The sequence below is a fragment of the Rhynchophorus ferrugineus genome, unplaced genomic scaffold (genome assembly GCF_030347505.1).
Source record: "Rhynchophorus ferrugineus isolate W39M unplaced genomic scaffold, kcgeb_rfMv2 rfM4, whole genome shotgun sequence".
Lineage (NCBI taxonomy): Eukaryota > Metazoa > Arthropoda > Insecta > Coleoptera > Curculionidae > Rhynchophorus > Rhynchophorus ferrugineus.
In genome coordinates this window covers 34,960,253-34,983,937 of record NW_027472583.1, presented here as the reverse complement: position 1 = coordinate 34,983,937, position 23,685 = coordinate 34,960,253, and the positions used below count along the sequence as shown (strand labels likewise).

General features: G+C 31.8%; 1 protein-coding gene across 2 annotated transcripts in view; it reads right to left on the bottom strand.

Annotated features, from left to right (window-relative positions):
- The window catches only part of Lac1 (laccase 1), an 85,064-nt gene that overhangs the window by 11,484 nt on the left and 49,895 nt on the right, over positions 1–23,685 (bottom strand). For both annotated transcript variants that reach the window (XM_076402095.1, XM_076402094.1), the window contains exons 4-10: positions 19,387–19,597; positions 19,037–19,323; positions 18,818–18,941; positions 7,744–7,917; positions 2,556–2,788; positions 2,310–2,496; positions 2,074–2,252 (exon numbers count right to left, since the gene is read on the bottom strand). In XM_076402095.1, the coding sequence (XP_076258210.1) occupies positions 2,074–2,252; positions 2,310–2,496; positions 2,556–2,788; positions 7,744–7,917; positions 18,818–18,941; positions 19,037–19,323; positions 19,387–19,597 (1,395 nt within the window). The remainder of the gene's footprint in view (positions 1–2,073; positions 2,253–2,309; positions 2,497–2,555; positions 2,789–7,743; positions 7,918–18,817; positions 18,942–19,036; positions 19,324–19,386; positions 19,598–23,685) is intronic.

The following is a 23,685-nucleotide window of genomic DNA, read 5'->3' as shown; positions in this document are numbered from 1 at the left end:
ACGTATTGAATGGAATTGGAATTGGAAGAAAAACAAATCTGTCCAAAACGTAACACAAACCTTATACAAAATTTAGTACGAAAGCTTAATATATAAGCTAAACAAAGTCATTACCAAAGCATTACATCTATCTCTAGGAGGCTGTTAAATTTAACAAGAGGATGAATACTCCGAATTGGGGGAAATGCATGCAAGAGTATCACAAAATAGCCTTCTGGGATCTAACCTCTATCTGCTCTACGAGGAATATATTTAAACTGAAAAATAAATTACCATGGCTGCATTCGCAGATAATATAGCAATATTAGCAGTGGACAAAATCCAAAAAACACCTATAGCGAAACTTCAAGCAGCTAATAAAAATATAATTAGAGTGAACCGAATAATAGCGAATAAAACTAAATGAGCTCAAATCTGCTCCTACCAAACTCATTCAAAAACGACAACAACCCATTGGTTTTAATAACTTAAATATATAATATTAACAAATATTTATCGGGTTATCGTTAGATAAACTATTTTATTATTAGTTAGATATATGTGATCTCATAAATGGTAAGAATTGAAGGATCAATTATTAATATACACATACAAGTTTAAAAGTTGTAATATAGAAATACATTTTAGAAAAATGTTTTCGAATATGTCCTATTTAGTACAAGCGTTTGGGAACAACTGTTTAGGTAATTAGTTGTAAGCTTTTGTTTCGTTTACGTACGCAGAGTTTGCAATTCCACATTTTCAAATTGCCAAGGTCCAAACCGTCCAAACTGAGCTGTTCTTTAAGATCGACATTATCACATCTATCTCTTGTACCAATATCATAAGTGTACAAATCAGGGTCAAATATTGAAACCGAGCAAATTATACGATTTTAAAGCTATTTAATTCCCTAAGCTCAGATCTTCAATCAGTGCATCAAGATTGATTTTAGTTTTCGAGTTCAAGAATGATGACAGCACTGCGCTCTTAAAAAGGCTGTCAGCTAACGATGTTGCATTAAACACCCTTTGGAACTTATTTATATGATGTAATTGTGCTTCGAAACGAGTGAAAAATCAGAGACAACGTCCATTCAGAGTGTTTTTGTTAAAGTTTTTTGTGGATGTTATATTTCACGTGATTATCAGATTAAACGTGAAAAAATCATGGTTTGGTTTTGGTGTTGTAAACACTGACAATCCATGGGTATTGAAATAGTTTTGTAATGTATGCAAGACAAAGCCGTACAAGTAGTAGTTATGGAGAAACCAATTCCACGTACGGACAGTGATCGATTGAAAATTTATCCAGATACAAGTGTAGAAAAGGCCTTCGCTTTCATCACCGGGAAAGCAATGAAATTGATTTCAATGTGGAATAAAAGCATTTAGTTTCACAAATTTCAATGAATGATTCAAGATTTCAATTTATGAAAACAAAAAGCAGCAACAGCATGGGTACTGTTTAAAAGTATTGTTCACAACTTTCTCAGTAACCACAAATCACCAGAATACAAGCACGTAAGAGATAATTTATTGCAAAATTACGACAAGATTAGAGCTTGAATATCTCTCAAAATAAATTTTCTGCATTCAGATCTTGATGCTTTTATACAAAACTTGACCAATACCAGCGACGAGCAAGGAGAACGGCTACATAAGAATATATTAGGACGAATAGGGAAATATTTTAGGACGAGGATATGATAACCAATTACAGTCGGACCCTAATGCGTTAAAAACAGATCCCAGAAAGACACAGCTTAGCCTCAGTTCATTTCTGATTTATACTTTTTAATTAATGATAAAAAATAGTAAAATTATTAATTTATTGAATATTTCGAAAACTATAACCAATTTTAGAAGCTGATTTGCTTGTTTCACCGGTCCAAAACTGAGTATACTTATGTAATTACACTTTCATAAGAGATGTCGACAGAGAGAATATTACAAATTATTTCCTACCCTTTAGAATAAGTTCTCCTTATTGAGATTCGTATAAAATTCAATGCGGAATGTGCTATTTATTAGTTGCCAGCGCAAATTCTGCTAAGCAAGTACGACTATGCGAAGACAATAAAAGAAAACTTACCTCATATCCATGATGACACTCGCAATAATTGTTGACGCAGTCATTTTCTTTAACAGTCTCATTATTGCAAAACATATCTTCTGGTACTTGGTCTCGTTGCGGCAAAAGAGGGAATGAGGGCATCTCCATAGAAATGTGATTTAACTGAGGAGTCTGTAGCTGATTCGTCACAGGTTTTACTATAAAAAATCAATTATTCAATCACTAACCCTCGTCTTAGACTATAATCAACTCACCATTATAAAATTCATAGCCGGGTCGGTGAAACTTAGTATTATTCAAGTTATAGAAATCGTAAGCCAGATATATCTGAACATCAGGTTTAGTTTTCAGGCTTGAGTCCCATTCATTCAAGGATACGATCTGAGGCATCGATATATAGTCAGTTCCGCTTTCGGTTCCCCTGTTTAAAGCATTTATTTGCTAGAAACAAAAGACACACATTTAGTCACACCTATAAAAATTATTGTGGATGTTCATACCCTTCCAGTTCTTCGTGAATTGTCATAGTTGGGGTCTCCTTCAGGCAGTGGTTCTGAGATTGAATAGATTACATTTGGCTGAGTGTTCAATATGTTTAATATTGTAGACGGTTCCACGGTCGTTGTATTGTACTCATAATCAACATCTGTTGTATTATCCTCCAAGTTATATAGAGTACTTGGAGCAGAAGTATGGGAAGGCTCTTCATACTCGGCTCTTGGCGAAGCTATATCTGTTAAATTAGAAATATAATAGCTAATAGAATTTATGTTCAGACATAATGGAATGTTAATGTGTAACGCATAGAATTTTTACAAGATTACTTTTTTAATATTTGCTTTGTCACAAACTTGAACTTAACGAAAATTTGCCCAATTAAACTCCTGACTTTAAATCTACAGATTTCTTCTGGAGTCTCTGGCATAGCCCAAGTAAAAATAATCTTGGAAGAGCCAAATTGCATAACAATAATAGCCACATTGAAATAGAAGTATTATAGTCAGAGAGATGACAACGACTACTGATCTTTACCGCCATTCTAAATTTTAATGAGCAAGCATATTACTCATATTATATATTACATGTTATGTACTGTTAAGAGTTATTAGATCGAAATATTGGACAAAATTCTATACCTAGGTACTGAAAATTAAATATCTAGAGTCAGCTTCGTCTATTACGAACACCACTAAAAAATTAATTTCGGATAGGTATTATACATAAAGTTGAAAGACGATTGACCATGACCTGACATTGAGTGATGATTGACCAGTACATTCTATCACTATTAAAACATGACAGAGAAATATTAAATTTGACTCTGATTCCCAAGAAACATGAGAACACTGTGATGCCAATGAATGTGAATATTGCCAATTAGAGACAAATGAAAAAACTGGTTTTATAGTTTTTCAGTAATACGGCAACCTCTGCCAGGCATGTTGTTTAGAAGCATCGTTTTAGCCTTTATTATTTAGTCATTGAATTGAATGAATATGTTAACAAATATAATTGCCGCATATGCAAAGGTGGTTCACGTTGGTCATTCACATACAAAATATTAGTTTGACCTATATTATTGATCAACAGACTGTGCTTTTTCATTTCGTCTACATCGACCGCCCCAAAATTATGATAACAGATCACCCTTAGTTCAAATAAAACTATATGAACGGATGCTACAATAGTCATTCCACGATTATTTAACTGATATAACAATATATACGAAGATCCTGTCATTTGGCCGCGCTAAACATTTTCTTGTGGGGTTTTATAAAGAAATAGCTCAAATTTAGCTACATTTATGTGAAGAGAACACGAGGAACATTTAAATTTACATCATCGTAAGACCTGAAGAACTCCTGAGAATCATAAATCATAGGACTAAGTATATCCTATTGGGAATAAAAAGAAATGGACCCAAATAAGAACTAAGTATAATATAACAACAATATCACTCGCTCAATTGGTAAGATAAGGAAAAAGTCGGTAAATTAGATCCAGCTACCCAAAACAAATCACACTGGAAGATAATGGGAAAACCGACAGATGTTGTCCTGTTTAAACGTTTAATTTTTCATACTAAATGACGTGTGATCAAGTTCATCAACAATTTTTTTTGAACACACGTGCAGTGATATTATGGCGATGCATTGATTTTTGACCTGGCACACGATAAACAGATCAAGATCAAGAGGACAAAATCTTCTTTTACCAACGAGAGTTTATCTGAACTGGACCTACAGTTTAAAGTGGGCTCCGAACCAAGGTTCTCGACATTAAGCCTACCGACTGGCCAGTGGCCAACTTAGATGCCACCCCAGAAGACATCCGGTCTTGTCTGGTCCAGCCTGGCGTGACTGGGATTTTTCCACTGTTTCCCATAAAGACATTTACATTTACAATCACAAACATAAAGTACATACATGCCCCAGTAAGATTCGAGCCCGCGACTATCGCAGCAGTAGGAGGAGCGTCCTGTCGCCTTGATCACTGCGGCAACAAAACATCTCTCATTTGAGAATTTCTTGTTTTGGCACTAATCATCAATCGGTATGCGTAGAGTTCATCGCGCTAACTTTCTTGTTAGTTTCTGCGCATGAACAATAAAAAGATAAACAAGATACAAAGAAATTATTGCAGCAAAAAAAATGTATATTTTGCACCTGTCTCTGGATTTATTTGTTTAATTAATTAATTTAATTTTAATGTTTAATTAATGAATAATTCAATGAATCGTAAGACCGATAAATGTCTTAGGTCATCTGCACCATGTTATCATTCTGGTGCTATATTTAACACGTTCGCTGCTAATGACGCGCTAGCTCATAATATGAAGCCTTCATTGGACTCCAATTACGCTCCAGCGCGTTATGTGTGCGGTTCCTAAATACAAGGCTTATAAAGACAAACTTTGTATTTAGTTCGGCATTAGCAGTGTACCCGTAAAGTTGTATCAGCATTATCTGAAGACAATAGATGAGTCATTTACGTGCTTGGTTTCCTTGATGTTTCCTTTTTGATTCATATGTATTACAGAATTGCATATGGCAGCACAAAATATCGATATCTCTCGTTCTAAAAGTGGAAAAACAGATATGAAACGTGCCCTAACTTTACAATAAATATTCAGGCAATCGTATTCCAATTCACGAGTTTCGTTTTTCTGTCATAAAAAGGTTACTAAAGGCTCCGTCCAAACCTACTTCCAGAGCGGTTATCAGCGAACATGTTTTGAAAATACGAGCGGAAAAGAATTCAAGAAAGGTAATTAGAAAGCAATGTAAAAATTGTTATTTACAAAAAAAAGGCACTATTTATATATGCAGTTCATGTCGTGGATATGCACTGGCACTGGTACACTTAGACTGCGCAAAAATTGGTCATAGTGACCTCTTATGATTTATCTGAATAGGGTTTTTATTTATTTTCGAGTTTTAGTGAAAATTTGTATTAGCTTATGGTCGTTCGTTTATATCCATTGACTTCTCAATTTACTTGAATAGATATTTTGTTTGTTTGTAGTAACATTTACATGGTTATTTTTTCTCGACTTTCTGTTGAATTTTTTTTAAGTTATTTTAGTAGTTGATTCATTCCCAATACATATATAATTTTGTTATGGTATATTAAATTATATCTTCTAATCAACAATGTATTTTCCTAGTCGCCGCGCGCTCGTGCGTTATGCGGTCATCGGCTATATAATTTGATCTCAGTGCCGATCACGCCCGGGCGCGTGATGCAAAAAAATTAGTTTTTATCAAAAAAATTCAAATTTAGACTGAACACGCATTAAAAAAACTTTATTAAAAATATTTTATTATTATAATCAGAAAAAAAAACATAGTCGGCTTCTAGGTTAAGTATTTGATCCCAGATCGGCAGCGAACGTGTTAATAGCGAACGTACTCAAATGCCTTTATACTTAAATTTGTACTTTGTACCTAAATGCATGACAACTTTTGCATTTTTTCAATATTGCCGATGACGACATGTGCTTATGACGAGTAGTCTATTTCTGCGTCATATTCAAACGTGGTGTGTCTCTCGTTGTGCCGATCTATCAGCTCGTCGACGTTGGTTATGTTGCAACTTTCATTTCATTTACCGTCGTAATTGCAAGTTAAAATTTATAAAACTGTATGTAGATGTATTATAGTAATCTAAATTTCAGTAATGTTCATAATAAAATATTTCAATACGTTACCATATGTTGGCAATGTTATTTTTATCATTCAATGAATTACTATAAACTATGTTGTAAAAAATATTTTACTGTTAACATATACTATATAACATAACACATATTATAACCCTATAAAGGTCAATAAAAATCAGCAAAGCCGGACGAATACATTGGTGTTATGGAAATTAAGTTCAGATTAGCTTGATCTGTCATATACAGCAAGTTTTACTCTTAATATGACAAATGATATATCAATATAATATTTATTCTGCACATAGCAACGGTCCACTAAACCATTACATTTACCATTAAAATGTCACTTTGACACTAGTCGAAATAAAAAATTCCTGGAACCTTATCATAGACACCTACCAAGGCTATATCATCAAAATCAGTCCAACCGTTTGGAAGAAATTTAATCTCATACACAAGAAGAATTTTATATTTAAAGATAATAATAATCGCCGTTCAACTAGTCACCTTTTCTTACCTTTAAATACAATTATTTTAAGTATGTTAGTATTTTTATTTTTTAAACCCTTTCACATTTTATAATTGGCCCATTTGGTAGTATTCTCGCAGCGCAGCATTCTCTTTTGAATCAATTCAATTAACCGGAATCAAATTATTAAGAAAAGAAGACAAGTTGGCGTTGGATTGACAATCGTTCCACAGTTAGTTAAAGCATTCCTTGGTGCAGTTAAGTGGAGCTCGGGCAAAAGTAACGCAGCTGAAATCTTAAGATCACAAACTGAAGATTAAAGGTGCTCGAAGACCTCTAGCCATAATTTATTCCAAGTAAGAAACATTCGGGCTTGGAAAAACTAATCTAATCTGATTCACGGTACGTCGATCACAGTTCATATCATCAAGAAGTAAGGCCGCCAAAAGTGTACTGAAGTTACTGTGGTTTGACGTAATCTATTGAAATTTGAATAGAAGCTTGTAGTTCAAGGTTAATGGCCACCAAACACAGATTGTAGTAGCTCGGTTTCTTAGCCGTAGACTATTGTAATATTGAGTCACCAACATTTGGAAAACTATTCCGTAGAGAGATACCATAAAAATTAGGGTAGAAACAGTGTCATTTTGAGGATCTTCAAAGGCGAGTGAAGATATAATCAATACTCAAAAACAATTTTGCAATAACTATAAGCTATCCAGACAAGACAACGACCATGGCCATTTCTTTACATAATGCAACCTGACACATTGAACTAGGAATGAGTACAATAGGAACAAGCAAGGCCTGAAGATACCAGAAGGGATTATGACGAAATGTTGCGATAAGTTATGAACGTAATAAATAAACCAAACTTTTATAATGTAAATACTAGATATATCACTCATCACATGGCGTTACCACGCACCATGCCAGTTTATTAAAATATACAGTATCGTATTAGTCGCGCTATATAACAAATACAGGTAGCTAAACTAAGTTTTATATTCAAATATCGATAAATATTAATTTGTCTTAAATGCTTAAAACAACTTACCCCCTTCATAATCTTCGAATCCCTCATACTCCAGTACCGCCACTTGGTGAGCCCTGTTAAAACGTTCGTCGCAATCCATAAGACCCCTAAACCTGATCCAATATAAGCTTTTCGGTTGGTCAGCGTTCAAGACGAAATCGAAACGTTCCCCTGCGTAAGTTACCAGAGATTCGGCTGAAAAATAAAAAGGAATCAATCATATCGGGAGAATAACAACTTTCCATGATCAGGGAGGCGCTTAACAATTTACAAAGACCGTTAAGGATTTGGTGGATACGCTGATTTTTTCCAAAGATTTTTATTTTTTGAAGGAACAAAGGAATTATTTAAGTCCATAAAGTCTCGTCGAAAAAAAGCAACGAATACAAGATAAAATGGTTTTATCGATTGCTATATTTGTTGTAAAATACGTAATATTAATAAAATATAATAGATTTGGATTTATATTGTTATATTTGTAAAATTTTTAATTGTTTATATTTTCTCGATATTTTTTCTCTAAAACACAAAGACATGTACCATTCGAGGAAATCATAAATCGTTTCGAATATCTATGGCATTTGGAATTCCATCTTGTAGTGCGATATTTAAGAATACAGAAATAATTAAAGTGAATGGCAACATTGTTTATGTTTCTTCGGGGGCTGTATTTGCCAGATGTGGTGTCTAAACACGTTCTTCATAGAACTTCATAAGAGTTCATTTCTAAAAACGGGACAGACGGACTCACTACATTCTTCGTATTCAGTTTATTTTACTATGTTTTGTACCGCTGAAGATGAGTTTCATTAAATGTTGAGTTTTTCACAGATAATTCCAGTTTTCTCTTTTTAATTCCCATATATTATTTATTAAATCTCCATATATTCTTTTCTATTTATTATTTTATATTTAGTAGCCTACATTTATTATATTTTATTTGCTATTTTACATTTATTATTCTCTATTCTCTAGAGCATACCGAGAGTGTTTTCTGCTGGCTCTTGGTAGTAGCGTATCTAGGGTGTTTACCTCTGGTTTTCTCCTATATAGCAACAGAGTTGCTTATTCATTGACTTACTTATTTATATATTGAAAATTTTAACTTTGTTCTCGAGAGTACTGCTAACCCTAATGGCAGAATTTCGTGCGTCTGCTTCCCTTAATCTTATTGTACGTCCATTATTGTTAGTTTTATGGTATAAGCTGATACGTCATGTATTTTTTCAGTTCGCACCGTGTGCACATGTCATATTTCATCCTAGTATAGTCATGAGTTACCGTTATTGTGTGTTCTATAATGATTGTCCGTCAATGTTATTGACTGCTATGGACTAAGATTATTATTAACCATCCTGGTTATCCCATCAATATTATTAGCTACCATTGTCAACGTCTTTTATTGAGATTATTAATATCATCAATTTCCAGTATTTGCCAATAAATTTATTTAACGATACTATTATTATCAATACTATTATAGCTGCCAGTATTTTGACTGTCATTGTCAATGAACATTGTTACAATGTTCATATTCACCTGACATTATAAGCATCTATCTCATTAGATAGTATTTTAATATCACCCTTGTCATTGAAAATTGGTTGCTCAGGTTTTCATTATGTTTTCAGAACTTGACATGACCTGACAAGCTCGACAGGCATCTTATATGATCTCGCAGGCTTATATGCTATATTTATTTTGCCAATTATCGAATAAATTGTTGTTATATCATTTATTTGTATCTGCGCTTTTATTTATTTAAGATGTTTGATTATTTTATATTATTTTACGAAATTTTTTAAAATAATTTTTTGAAAATAATTTTAGTTTTACGTATTTTACATATTACACGTCGACTGAAACGACTCTAGGATAATTGTTTTTCACTTTGGCATCAACGATATCTATTATGTAAGAAGTATCGATGTCATCAACTGTTAAGTAATATAACAGTTTAATTCAACGGTTTTAACATTTCTCTACATGTAACAACAGTCACGAAAAATCAAAATTACGTTTTTCGGAATTAACTGCTTTCGTTATTTTATTTGAAAAAATCTGCTGGCGAAGTCCATTTCAACATTTATAAACGTATGATGATGCTACCCCGTCGTATTCAAATTAACGGTTTTGGTTTTAAAATGGTGACTATAACAACGAACGGCCTAGAGGACAAAAAAAGTTCGAAGATAACATATTTCAGGATTTACTGGGCAAAATCCAAATTGAAACGCTTAAGGACTTTTCAAAAGCGTACAACTTGATGAATTAATTGTTTCGACGTTTATATACGATGGGAAAGATCCAAAAAAAAATTAAAAAATTGTTACCCCACGAGTAGAATTTAAAATGTAAATTCGAACCCGTTCATTGCTTGTTATGCAAAGAAAGTCTGAATGTACCATGACTGAATCTGTATGTGAACCCACTATAATACTACAACACTATCAAGCGCAAACTGTCATGAGTAACTACAGGAGAACCATCCACTTCTATACCGAAACGCAATAGTCATGGTTCGTAAAGTACTGCTCTGCATAATGTTGGATTAGCAGGTTTAGTGTATTACGAGCTGCTAAAACCGAATGAAATTGTTACTCTAGATTATTATCATCATTATGAAGTTGTGATAATTATTATGAAGTTATTACTCTACCGATATCAAAATGAGCAAATTGAAAAAGAACTTGTTTGTAATAAAGACGATCAATAACAAGTAAAAGATACAAGGTCAACATTTTACATGATAACGGTCGGCCACACATTACAGTAATTATCACAATATAACAGGTCAATTGAAAAGTCCCCGGCCTACCACATTAAAACACTTTTTTTGGCAAAATTAGTTTTTTTTTAACATAATTCCCTTCAGGGGTGATACACTGATTATAGCGACCCTCAAACTTTTCGATACCAATTATGTAGTACGATTTGTCCTTTGCCTTAAAATAGGCCTCAGTTTCGGCTCATCACCTCTTCATTCGACGAAAATTTATTCCCAGCGAGCATTCTTTGGAGATCTGAGAATAGTAAATAGTCGCTGGGGGCCAGATCTGGAGAATACGGTGAATGAGGAAGCAATTTGAAGCCCAATTCATGGATTTTTGACACGGTGTATCGTCTTCGTGAAGCAGCATTTTCTTTTTCATTAAATGGGGCCATTTGAAGGACGAAATTGCCAAATAACGCTATGTAATAGTCGCTGTTGATGGTCCTTCCCTTTTCAAAATGGTAAATGAAAATTATTCCATGCGCATCGCAAAATACAGACTCAATAACCTTGCCAGCTGACTGTTGCGTTTTCCCACGCTTTGGAGCGGGTTGATCTTATGCAGTCCACTCGGATGACTGTCGATTGGACTTCAGAGTGAAATGATGGAACCATGTTTCATCCATTCTCACACATCGACGCAAAAACTCAGGTTTATTACGCTAGATCATCTTCAAACACTGCTCCGAATCATCAACTCGTCGTTGTTTTTGGTCAAAAGTGAGCTCACGCGGCACCCATTTTGCACAGAGCTTTCTCATACCCAAATATTCATGAATGATATGATATACACGTTCAGTTGATATCTTTAGAATATCTGCTATTTCATTCAATTTCAATTTACGGTCATTCAAAATCATTTTACGGGTTATTTTAATGGTTTTGTCGGTAAAAACCTCTTTTGGGCGTCCGCTGCGTTCCCCGTCTTCCATGCTCATTTCACTACGTCTAAATTTAGCACACCAACCCTTCCTGTCCGGAAACTCGCCATCAAGCCAAGTTTTTGCTACAACTGTATTTTTTCGTAAGTTATATCGAAGTTATATCGTAATATTGTAAGTCGAAGACATACAAGCATGTTCATGGAATCGAAATGAATAAAGTAAGAAATGTTGCGTTTAATCCTCAACAAACTGCATCCATTCATAGCGCGGCAATCGATTACAGTTCGCAGTAAACCGTTGCTAGTATAAGTTATAATTGATAAGAAAAAAAAAGACGCAAAATTGATGAAAAAAACATGTATAAGAATGGTTTAACTTATAATAGCTTAGAGTAGATGCCATACAACGCTCATTTTCAACACAACACTTTTTTAATCGAACAATTTTGTGTTGTAGAAATTCACACAAAAATTGTCTCAAGCACCACATCTATAATAATTTAATTAAGTTTTGATTTTAACAATATTTATATAAGAATAATTAAAACAATCCCGAAGATATGGATTTTACTCTTAATTGCAATATTAATAGAACTCTGCTAGGAAGATAATCAAATAAGTGTTTCAACCATTATCAACATTGTCAGGGGTTTGAATCCCATGATCGACATGATTGTTTGTCATTATTTATAAGTTATTGATGCCATTTTTTCTTTTAATCTTAAAATTAAGATTTCTAAATATTGTAATATATAATTATTGGTTTGTAGTTATAATAATGCATTAATAATTTTTATTGATTTACATGTACATTAGCATACGTATAACTATAACCAGAGAACGTCAGATCGGTTAAGGTACTAGTATCATCAAATTCAAAGTAGATTGATGACAAAAATAGCTTGGCTGACACACAGTTTTTAAATGCTGAGAAAAGTTCGATAATGGATTGATAATTGTATCAATGTTAACCTATTAAGCCCTCAAACCAATGTTGTTCTTTCGACACGGTATCGCCATGTTGTCAGTAGATGTACACGTATATATTATACCAATCATCTCCAAATGCTATTTTTAAAGTAAAAAACTCATAATCTCATTTTTCTCTCAACCCATAAACTCGTAATGCATTCAAGTAAATAAAATAATATTTTCAAATTTATTTCCTCTATTTTTGGGAACTGCGGACATATGGCTCTAAAACGAGCAAAATTGACATCGTCACCATATGATTTTCTATCCGAACAACAGTACTCTACTCAAGCTGTTGCAAACATCAACAGTTCCTAGTCCAGCCGAGTTTCAATGTATTTACTACCTTCAGTTATTCGGAACAGTTTCATTAAACGCAATCAATATTTCTTGAAGAATTAACGTCCAATATATTTTGGTGTTTACCAGACAATATTTCACATGATTAGAAATTGTTCATCAATCAGCATTTTATCTATTATAAAAATGATAATGTACAGATCATTGCTCATATTGAACAACTGATTATAGAATAATATAATAGTTCACTCACGATGATCTCAGCAAAAATAATTACTATAACCATGCATCTTGCCATAGATATATACTGACAAAATTCAGACGCTCTTATTGGGGACCTACCCTACCTACCCTCATCCCTATCATGAGCTAGATTTAAAAATTAACCAAAGGAAATCTGTAGACGTTCAGTTCAGACCTCACAAACACCAATAGAAATTAATAATACTATCATTCAATATGGCAACAATACTAAGTATCACAAAACTACTCTTGATGCGAAACTTCATTCGACGGAACACGTTAACGTGACGCACGTCATCAATATGTGCCTGTCGAAAGTTGTAAATTCATTTTACAGTGAGACAATATTTTCCTTTTCATTTTATTCTATTCATAAAGAGATAGAATGCTGTTTTAGAAGTTCGAACATGTAAACAAAATATCCTGCAATGGTTGTCCGATTGGCAAACGTATGCAAAATTCTTCAAAATATTATAATTACGGGTTATAAACCGACAAACGTTGTTTTAACGCTTTGTTTGTTGTTGCTACTGCACTTAGTACGGGCACCGTCACTAAAATACCTCAAAAACTAGAAAACAAAATAACCTTAAATTCACCAAAAATATATCGTCTTAATGTCCTAGAAACATTATTCAAAACAGGTGACGAATCAAAATCAACTGGCTGTTAGCTGTATCAGAGATCAAATATACGAAATGTGTAAAAGCAGTAAGTAGTTTTCAATTCAAAATTCCAATTGGAATATAATTTAATATAGTTATTTCAGGAAAAAATTGTTAGTCTGGAAATGACCTATAAAAAACCTAAAGATATGCAGCTATGTAGAACATCCGTTCATACACTGCTAGGTAATATAGGATTTAAGTGGTGTAAAGATAACCCAGGAAGGGGTTTAATGAAATTTCCAGACATTCCTTTTAAAAGAATACAATTTTTAAGAACATATAACAAAATCAAGGAAGAATTATTATATGAATATGTATATTTAGATGAGACATGAATATTTCAGAATGGTACATTGGGTCACTCATGGCAAGATGATAATAAATATAGTGTACAGACAACACAAGTTGATGGAAAAAGGCAAACGTTGGAATAACTATGGATTAGGATTTGTTAGCCATAACATTTATTAATAATTCATTGCAGACATATAGTTCTTCATACTGGGAACAGGAATGACTTTATTCGTGGTGCAAAATTAGTATCATCCTCTGTCTAGTCCAAGGTCCAACTGACTACCATGGAGAAATGAATCCTAACTTGTTTTTGTAGTAGTTTGAAAATCAGCTTTTAAAGAACTTGGAGGAATCATCAGTTATTGATTATACGAATATAGCGCCTTCGGTTCGGATGAGCTCAATCAGACACACTGAAGAAGGACTGAACAAATAGTAGAATCTTGACCAAGTTTTTGATAGATTGGAAGTAAATAGCTTAGTTATTCACTTGATTAGTGTTTCTGAAAGTGACACTAGTTTATTGTTATGTAGTGATATTGGTGTATGAATGCGGGCAATTACCAAAATAGGGCGATGAAAGAGGAAACAACTAAAAGTCAGTATACAATTAATACATTAACTGTAGGAAATTGTATTATAAGCTCTGAAAGCTTTATGAGCATGTGTGTTATTGTTCAGAATATACATGAACGTTTGGTTAAAATGTATAAGGAGACAAAGAATATTAACTGTTTTGCAAATATGGAATACATTACGAAAAATACAGTGACTAAATGTAGCTTTATCAAGAAAGATGTGTACAGGTAGTAACAGGATAAACTAGAAGTAGTAAAAATAGTAATATAGTAATATCAAAATGACTTTACAAGGAAACATTGCATCGAAGGAAACAAGAACTAAGCGTCAAAGGTAAATATGTTAAAATACATTACTCAGATATACTATTGTTAATTGGGTGGATCAAGTCTTCGAGGGATACCACTACATATAAAAACACGCCTAGAACTCAGCCTAAAAAATATTGTGACTGTATAATTAATTGTAGTTTTAAGTACTCCGATAATATATCTATTAGATCTAAAATAATAATGTAACGTAATGCTAAAATAAAATGTAATACATAAATAAATTATAATAAATTATAATACATAACATTTTTGTTTAATTATTTTATTTAGATTAGAAATTTGTTATATACCAAAGTCAAAATGTTCTTAAGCTCAGAGTGGTTGCGGCAACATTCTGGCGTATTGAAAAGTCACGTGGGTACACCGCTGTTTTGAGTTAACTATATTGATTAATTTGAAGAAAATCACAATTATCAATACATAATAAATTACTATTATACAAACAAGTGTCAAAACCTATATGGACCTAACAAATTCAATTTTAGAGATATTCCACAAAAAGAAATATAAATACTATACAAGTTCCCCAGATTAATATCCTCAGAAGCATAGTAAATACACTCAAATATTTTAGGATTGATTACTTACACCGAGACTTTCAGATGCCGACTATAACTCAGGAAACCAAGAGAATCGCAAGGTGATACGAGATTCCATTTTCAAGTTAATATCAAACTATTGCAACTCTTTGATAACAGTATAGAATAGAGGCTCAAAAGGTTAAAAAATATGATTTTATGTAGTGTATGGAGGTATATTTAATAAAATACAACAGTGCTAGGACATAAACATCATTAGACTAGAGATTAAGTTAAGACATATGGATCCACCTAGACATATACCTAGATTTATATAATTGAAAGGCAAATTGTAGGTTAGTTGGCAACCACCAGTGATAAAATAATAAATGCTTTTAAAAAATATGTCAGAATGGAGAATTTTAAATCAATATATTATTACGAAATTTTGTAAAATTACGGAATAGAAAATATGTCACCGTAAATTATTAAAGAATTAAGATGGCCCGTCATAAAATAAGCGACAAAAAATCATCAATTTACCATACAATTAGCGAATAATTGGCAAAAAATCCCATCATGTAAATCCCGTACTAAAATCGTTTTGTTCTCTAAAAATACTACTACGACGTAATGGTCATACTATTTAAAGTAATAATTATAATAATATTCTTAGCGTATTTTAAACGCACAGCAATTATGTAAGTCATCAAATGACATTGGGTATTCTAGTCATTAAAATGAATTAACGTGTTTTACGCTCAGTTTCAACTAACCATCATAGAAATAATCGAATCCTTGAAGGATGAATGGGTTTCAATTGTTTTTTAATAGTTTCTGCAGATACCCGTCAAGGCCATTCATTTTTCTCACACAACATAAATATTAGTTAAAATAACAATTTATTATATATTGTTTTAATAGTCTTTTATATTGTTATTTCTTGTGAACGACAAATATAATCATTAACCAAAGAAAATTAAGATCAAGGAGGGTATACTCAATAAACACGAACTTAACGCCGACAAAAAAAATAATTCAACGTCCTTGTAATTTACAGTAAAAAGTTAATAAAAAATAAGATGTATATGTATTTGAATAAGAAATCATTAATAAAATATTCATAAACAACTTCTGATTCGACTAGAACTCTGATACGTTGACTGGACATAATCGATATATTTTGATAATTAATAGTCAATCAATAATTCGATTATTTTAGTTATATGTAAGCCCAAATACACAATATAAAAATATAGTTTATATTACACTACTACTACTATTTATTACGAATCTCTATTATCAGGAGCTAAGCTTTTATTCCCTATTTTTTATTCAAAGATGGCAACGTTGTTTATGTTTCTTCGGGGGCTATATTTACCAGATATGGTATCCTAACACGTTCTTCATAGAATTTCATGTTGATGTTGAGTTCATTTCTAAAGACGGTCAGACTCACTACATTTTTCGTATTCAGTTTGTGTTTATTTTAATGTATTTGTTTTATTTATTAAATCTACATGTATTATCTTCTATTTGTTATTATATAATTAGTAGTCTTCATTTATTACTTTCTATTTTTTACACTATTCAATTCTCTCTATTTATTTATTTATCAATTTATCTTTATATTTATTTTATTATAGTCTATTTTATTATTTCTTTGAATAGTCATATATTCCCCACAATTCTTAAATTATAGTAAACCAAAGATAATAGTTTTACACTTGATTTTATGATTAATTGATTGAATCAATTATAGCGATTTTATAATCTAGAATCTAACGACAAAGTGGCCGGAGTTACTGATGTGTAGTGATGGATGTGTGTCTATGGATAACTTCAAGCATACATAAACGCCACCGAGAGTGGTTTCTGCTGGCTCTTGGTAGCAGCGTATCTATGGTGTTTGCCTTTGGTTTTTTCCCTTTTACGCAGTACATGTTCATCATAATCGAAGTTAGGAGAAGTGAGTGCACAATAGCAACAGAGTAGCTTATTCATCGATTTACTTATTTATATATTGAACATTTTAGCTTTACCCTCACGAGTATTACTAACAATATTGTTAGTGTTTGGGTATAAGATGATACGTCGCTTATACGATTGTCGATTGGTTTCCCTTCGCACCGTGTGCACATATCATACTTCATCCTAGTATATTTTATTTCAACAATCGGTTACCGTTATTGTGTGTTCTATAATGATTGTCCGTCAATGTTATTGACTGTTATGGACTAAGATTATTATTAACCATCCTGGTTCTCCCATCAATGTTATTAGCTACCATTGTCATTGTATTTTATTGAGTTTATCAATATCATCAAATCTCAGTATTTGTCAATATATTTATTTATCAATACTATTATATCTGCCAGTATTTTGACTGTCAGTGCCGTTTTATTTCAATGTTTATATTCACCTGACATTACGTTTTCATTATGTTTTCAGAACTATTACCCGACCAGCTCGACATCTTATATGTATCAGAACCTAAGCTTTTATTTTCTATTTTTTATTCAGGGATGGGTTCCCACCTTATTCAAATCTCCGACAGTAGTTTATACATCAACCTGCTAAGCTATCTGAAAGGTTTTTTTAAAATTTGAGCTAGATTTTCATAGTTATTACACTTGCATTTAATTGTTTTTGGGCTTCATTAGTCCTCCCGACCATTCTTTGTAACTAGCATGAAAATCACTAGTTTTGAAACATTTAAATCAAAACAGGCAACTAAGACATGATTAGCATAAATAGTACAAAATTAAAAATTGCTATTTTATGTTGAGAAATGTCAAAGCCATTGAATTTAACAATTGTTTACATATCGGGGACCTAATTAGGAAAAAAACATTAAAACCTTCCTATAACAGTTACTTGTCCGAAATGAACAGATTTTTCACGAGAGAATATAAACTGTACTAACAAATAATTCAAAATATCACATCAAGTAATAAAAATATAAAAATATAGGTTATGTCATATTATTACATGTATATATGAGAGGGAAATTCTAGTTTCTCATATTTAATATGTAAATTTAAACTAGACTGAAGATGACGACAAATATGGCTTAAATAAAAACTTAAAACTTAAAAAATAAAACTTAAAACGTCAGCGATCGTCCAAAAGTCGATAATTAAAAAATAATCACATTAAAAAAAGATCTGGGGGCAATTTTGTATGTATACAAACTTCATGTCTCAAAAGAACGATACCTTTGTATAATAAATTGATAATAATATAAATCCTATAGGAAAATACTTGTTGACTTAGTTTAGTTAAAAATAATATCAGTGATCGTACGTATCTAAGTCTGTATTACGTAACGTAATTACTAATAATAAGTTATAAGATGTTTCTAAATATATGATATTACTACTGTTTAGTAATTGTAGAAAATAACTAAAGAAATATTTTTATTATAAAATTATCGAAATCATAATATATTTAGAATTCAAAAAAAATCTAGAATAAAAAATTATAGAGATTTTAAAAAATTAAATTTTTGATTGATAGAAAAATGTTCTTACCTTCCACTGGTATTACGTCATTACCATCAGTACTGATGACTTTGATAGTATGATTATCCACCGAGACTTCAATAGGACAGTTCAAATATCCAGCATTGATTAATCTGAATCTATAGCGATATCCCTGAAGACAATTAAAATTAGTAATTAAAATTAATAGAAAAATTAGTAATGATACTTGATATAATCTAGTATCACACAATTGCAAATTCAAATTACCTGTTCTACTCTAAATCTAGCCAGTGGCGTATGATAAGTACCGTTGATATCAGTATTGTCAAAAATCCTATGTCGTCCCAAACCATTCACCAATAAAGTAGAAGGTTTATTATCACCAACACTATGATGGTGGTACAGAAACTTTTCTGTCGCGGTCATTTTCTCCCAATCTATTAAGGTAATCACGTGCGACTGAAGATCATAGTCGTAAAATTGCTTGACCGAATTCTCATCTGGTGGTACCCGTACTATCAGAGGTCCGAAGCACCCGTCAACTCGTTGCATGCCTACAATAATAACAAAATTGTTAATGATTGTAGAAAATATTTATAATATATAGAACTACGAACCAATATGTGAATGCCATAAATGAGTACCGGCCTGAGATGCTTTAAAAATATATCTAAATGTGTTACGTGGTAGTATTGGGCACTGAGTAACAAAAGGTACTCCGTCCATATACGGTGTCTCTTTCTGGTGTTGTCCATGCCAGTGTATAGTAGTACTCTCAGACATCAGATGATTCTGCACATCAACTATGACAATATCGTCACGACACACCTAAATAAAATATTCACATGACTAACACAACTAGTAAAAGAACCATGTGATTGGTTACCATTATTTATAATATTGTACTTATAACACTCCAGTTGTATATAAAATCAAATAAAAATGATAAAACTTTAAAAATATTAGTTTACTTATGTCTTAAGCTAGTACTCATGGATATTTAATTATGAAATAAATATCGAACAGAGATCAACAATAATATTTATAAGCATTAAATAACTGGAAAACAATCGTTGATTTATTTTAATTCAACCGTATAAACAAGAGTAATCAAAAGAATTGCGATTGCATGATTAGTAACACGTTTTTATGGAAAATGTAAAGCGCGACAGTGAATACACGAAAGTTTTGTGTTCTTTCAACCGCCATACATATTCATTAACCATACACTGTAATAACACTTTTTTTATATTCATTATTATGTTACACTGATATCACTGATCACTGATATCTTACAACTTGCAAGAGAGCGAAGCAAGACAAGTGTAAATATGGTTAACTGGTAAGAACTCATTTGAAATATTAAGATTTTCATTGACAGAAGAATGAATCTATAAATGTACACTCCAAACAAAATATGGAAATTTTAAAAAATTAAATGCTGTCAATATCAATTTTCTTATCATTTGTCTACTAATCATTCATCAGGTTTTGTATAGTCAATTTTTTTATGTTATCTGGCGACTACTATGTGAATTTCATGAATTAACGTTTACAATATACAAGTACATGTTAAAACACAAAGGAACTATTTATATATAATAAATTGAGGAGAAAAGTGAATATATATGTATATAAATAAAATAATTAGGTTAATTAATATTATATTAGACTTAGAAAATTAGAATTGGTATAAATGGGACCGATACCAGTATAAGCAAGTATTGTAGTCATATACTGTTTCTTAGTTCAAGGATGTAAAGAAATCGAAGAATTTGGTCTGGTAAATCAGAAAGGGAATACATTTTGGAAGATATGACTGAGTAACTTTGAAATACACCCACATGAGCCCATTTACTATGATCTAGCAGTATATCGATTTGAAGGGGATAAGTCACAATCTATTTCAATCTTCAAGTAGATCCCAGGCCATTTAGGTTAAATAATTCAGTTTAGTTTCGACTAAATAGAATGAATCTTTGCCTAGTAATATGTGTTAATAGTAGAGATCATTTTAAATGGCGCCCTTGGCCATTTCATTTCCAATAAATCCCTTGTGGCTAAGAACTCAGGCAAGGTAGGCAATCTAAATATAGTCTATTCAAAATAGCAGTGAACTCACGTCATTAAGATGTATAATGTATAGCTTGTTACAGTTTGGAAATTCATTTTAATGTCAGACAATATTTTCCTTCTCATTTTATTCTAATTAAAAAAGAGACATAATGCTGGCTGATGCGTTTAAACATACCATAGGTGATTTGGAAAATAGTTCAATATAATTATAATAAAACAACTCTACCCTACAAACTGTTGTGGCTGTTTAATTAAATGTAGTTTAAACCCTTCGATAACATATGCATGAAATGTACTATATTGTTAAAATAAATTATATTTTATAACATATCTATTTAGATGACGTGAGTTCACTATTATATTGGATAGACTATCGGTCACAAATACAATTTTTATGTAAGCTAATAGATTATACTCTTAAACTGTCTTAGACCAATATAAAGCTACATATACAGACATATAGTTAAAAACAACAATAAACAAAGCATTGACGTTTAAGAAAAAATAAATACACTCGATGGCTAAATGTATTTATGTTTAAATGTACTTTGAAGTCGTAAGTATTTGAAATAAAAATTCCAAATTAAATTTTTAAGTAGTTATTTGAATACAAATATAATATATGTATTTGTATTAATTACTTAGTTTAGTTAGCTGTAATTTACTGCCCAACCCTGATGGTAGTATAGGTAAAAAACCAATCCAAAAGTGGGACTTTTATTTGGTTATAGAACTATAGTTACATAATGTAATTCTAAGAACAATGTGTTAATATTCAACACTTTGTAATACAGTAGGAAACTAAAATTTCATTTATTCGCATACTCAAATGATGACCGACGACGTATAATTGCTTCCACAAAAATGGGAACTACTTGTGGTTAACATTTGGTTAAACCTATACGCTCACTGGTCATAGATATTATAACCGTATGATTTTTAAAATACAGTAATATAGTTAACATTGTTAACATAGTTAGTAATACGTAAACATTGATCTTAATCACGCTATAACAATTAAATCGGATTTTCTCCTCAAATTTTCCACATAAAATTATTTTTAATAATCCTTATGTCACTACAGCTTCACATAAACAAATCTATAAAGTTACCAAAAATAGCTTAATTAAATTTGTTATCAAAAGTTAAGCAAACGGATCATATTCTTTGGCATATTATATTTAAATTTCATAATATGATGACATTTTAATTTGTATATATTAATTAATGTTATAGCTAACATTTATTTGTTATATTATATATTCAAATCATTTTTAATGATCATCTACAATGGAATCTAAAAATGTTAAAGCAATTTGAACAAATGTTACTTGGGCATATCAGAATTGATCATATTTTATTAAATTTAAACATAGACCACTTAAAAGTGTAATTTCATCCCGAATTCTACAGAACTAAAAACTAAATCATTTCTAATAATATATATTTGTTCAGTAACTCAACTTCAAAATTAGTAACAAAATTAAAACATTAATTGAAATTAATTATTGATTAGATACAATTACAATATGATTATGATTAGACTATTGACATACTTAACAGTTGCTTTACTACACTATAGATTTAGCTAAAAACTACATCACTCTTTCAAAGGGAAACATTGACTTATTCCAGATGTTATAAATATGAAAACGATAAAGTTCTGATGGGTTTCTTTACAGATTTTCGACAGACTACTGTTAATACCAATACCGATCATATTTTTCGGACTATTGTTACCAGTTGTTGTCAACAAAACCGCTTTCTGCATGGTTTTCACAGAGATGTTTACGACTGAACCCAGTTTACGAATATTCGTCAGTAAATTTCTAAAGAATTAAACATGTAGCTGATAAAATTACTGCAACAGTACGATTATTCTTTATTTGCCAATGTTTATTTTAACTTTCCCTTAAGAACATTATTTCAAAACGAGAGGACGAGAAATTCCTACCACCAGCCTTATAGTCCAGATCTAGCACCCTCTGACTACCAATTGTTATCAAAAAGACGTGCAAGACAAAAAACGTCTTGGTAGACCAAAAGTTTGAAGGTGCGAAACTGCACGAATTATTAGATGAAAACCTAACCTAAACTCAAAAACGCTTGGCAGCAGCGTTAAATGTAACCCAAAAAATGATTAGCAACCGATTACGCGCAATGGGGATATTCCAAAAGCTGAGAAGATGAGTGCTACATCAATTAAATGGCAGGCAAATGGAAAATCGAACAATCGTCTGTTAAATGCTGCTTCAATTGTATGATCTGAAGTCATTTCTGCATCGAATAGGGACGGATGACGAAAAGTGGATTTATTTTCAAAACGCAAAACGCAAAAAAATCATGGTTATCACCTGACGAAGCCGGCCCATCAAACTCCAAGGCCAACTCATTTTGCTCTGAAGACAATGCTCTGTGTTTGGTTGAACCAGAGTGGTGTGGTGTATTACGAACTGTTGATTAATGGTTCATGATGGTTCAAATGTGTTGATTGAAAAACATCTAGAATGAACCCGAAGTCGCGGCAAAATGATTTTACGGCACAATAACACGCTCTGTCATAAAGCAAAACCGGTTTTGCGGAACTAAGGAAGCGTTGGAAACACTTGGATGGGATATATTATCGCAGACTTGTCCCATACGACTATCAACTTTTCGCGTCAGTTTTGCTCAAAGAACAAACAAATTTTTGGGAAGATAAATAGCCAAAATGAATGACTTTCTGGTGCACCTGGTAGTGGCTTGTATAGCACTAACTTTTACTACAGTATGTTAAGTAAAAATGAAATTAGGTTTTCCCAATAACGTAACGTCGCTGACTGTTATCCCTTCTACAGAAT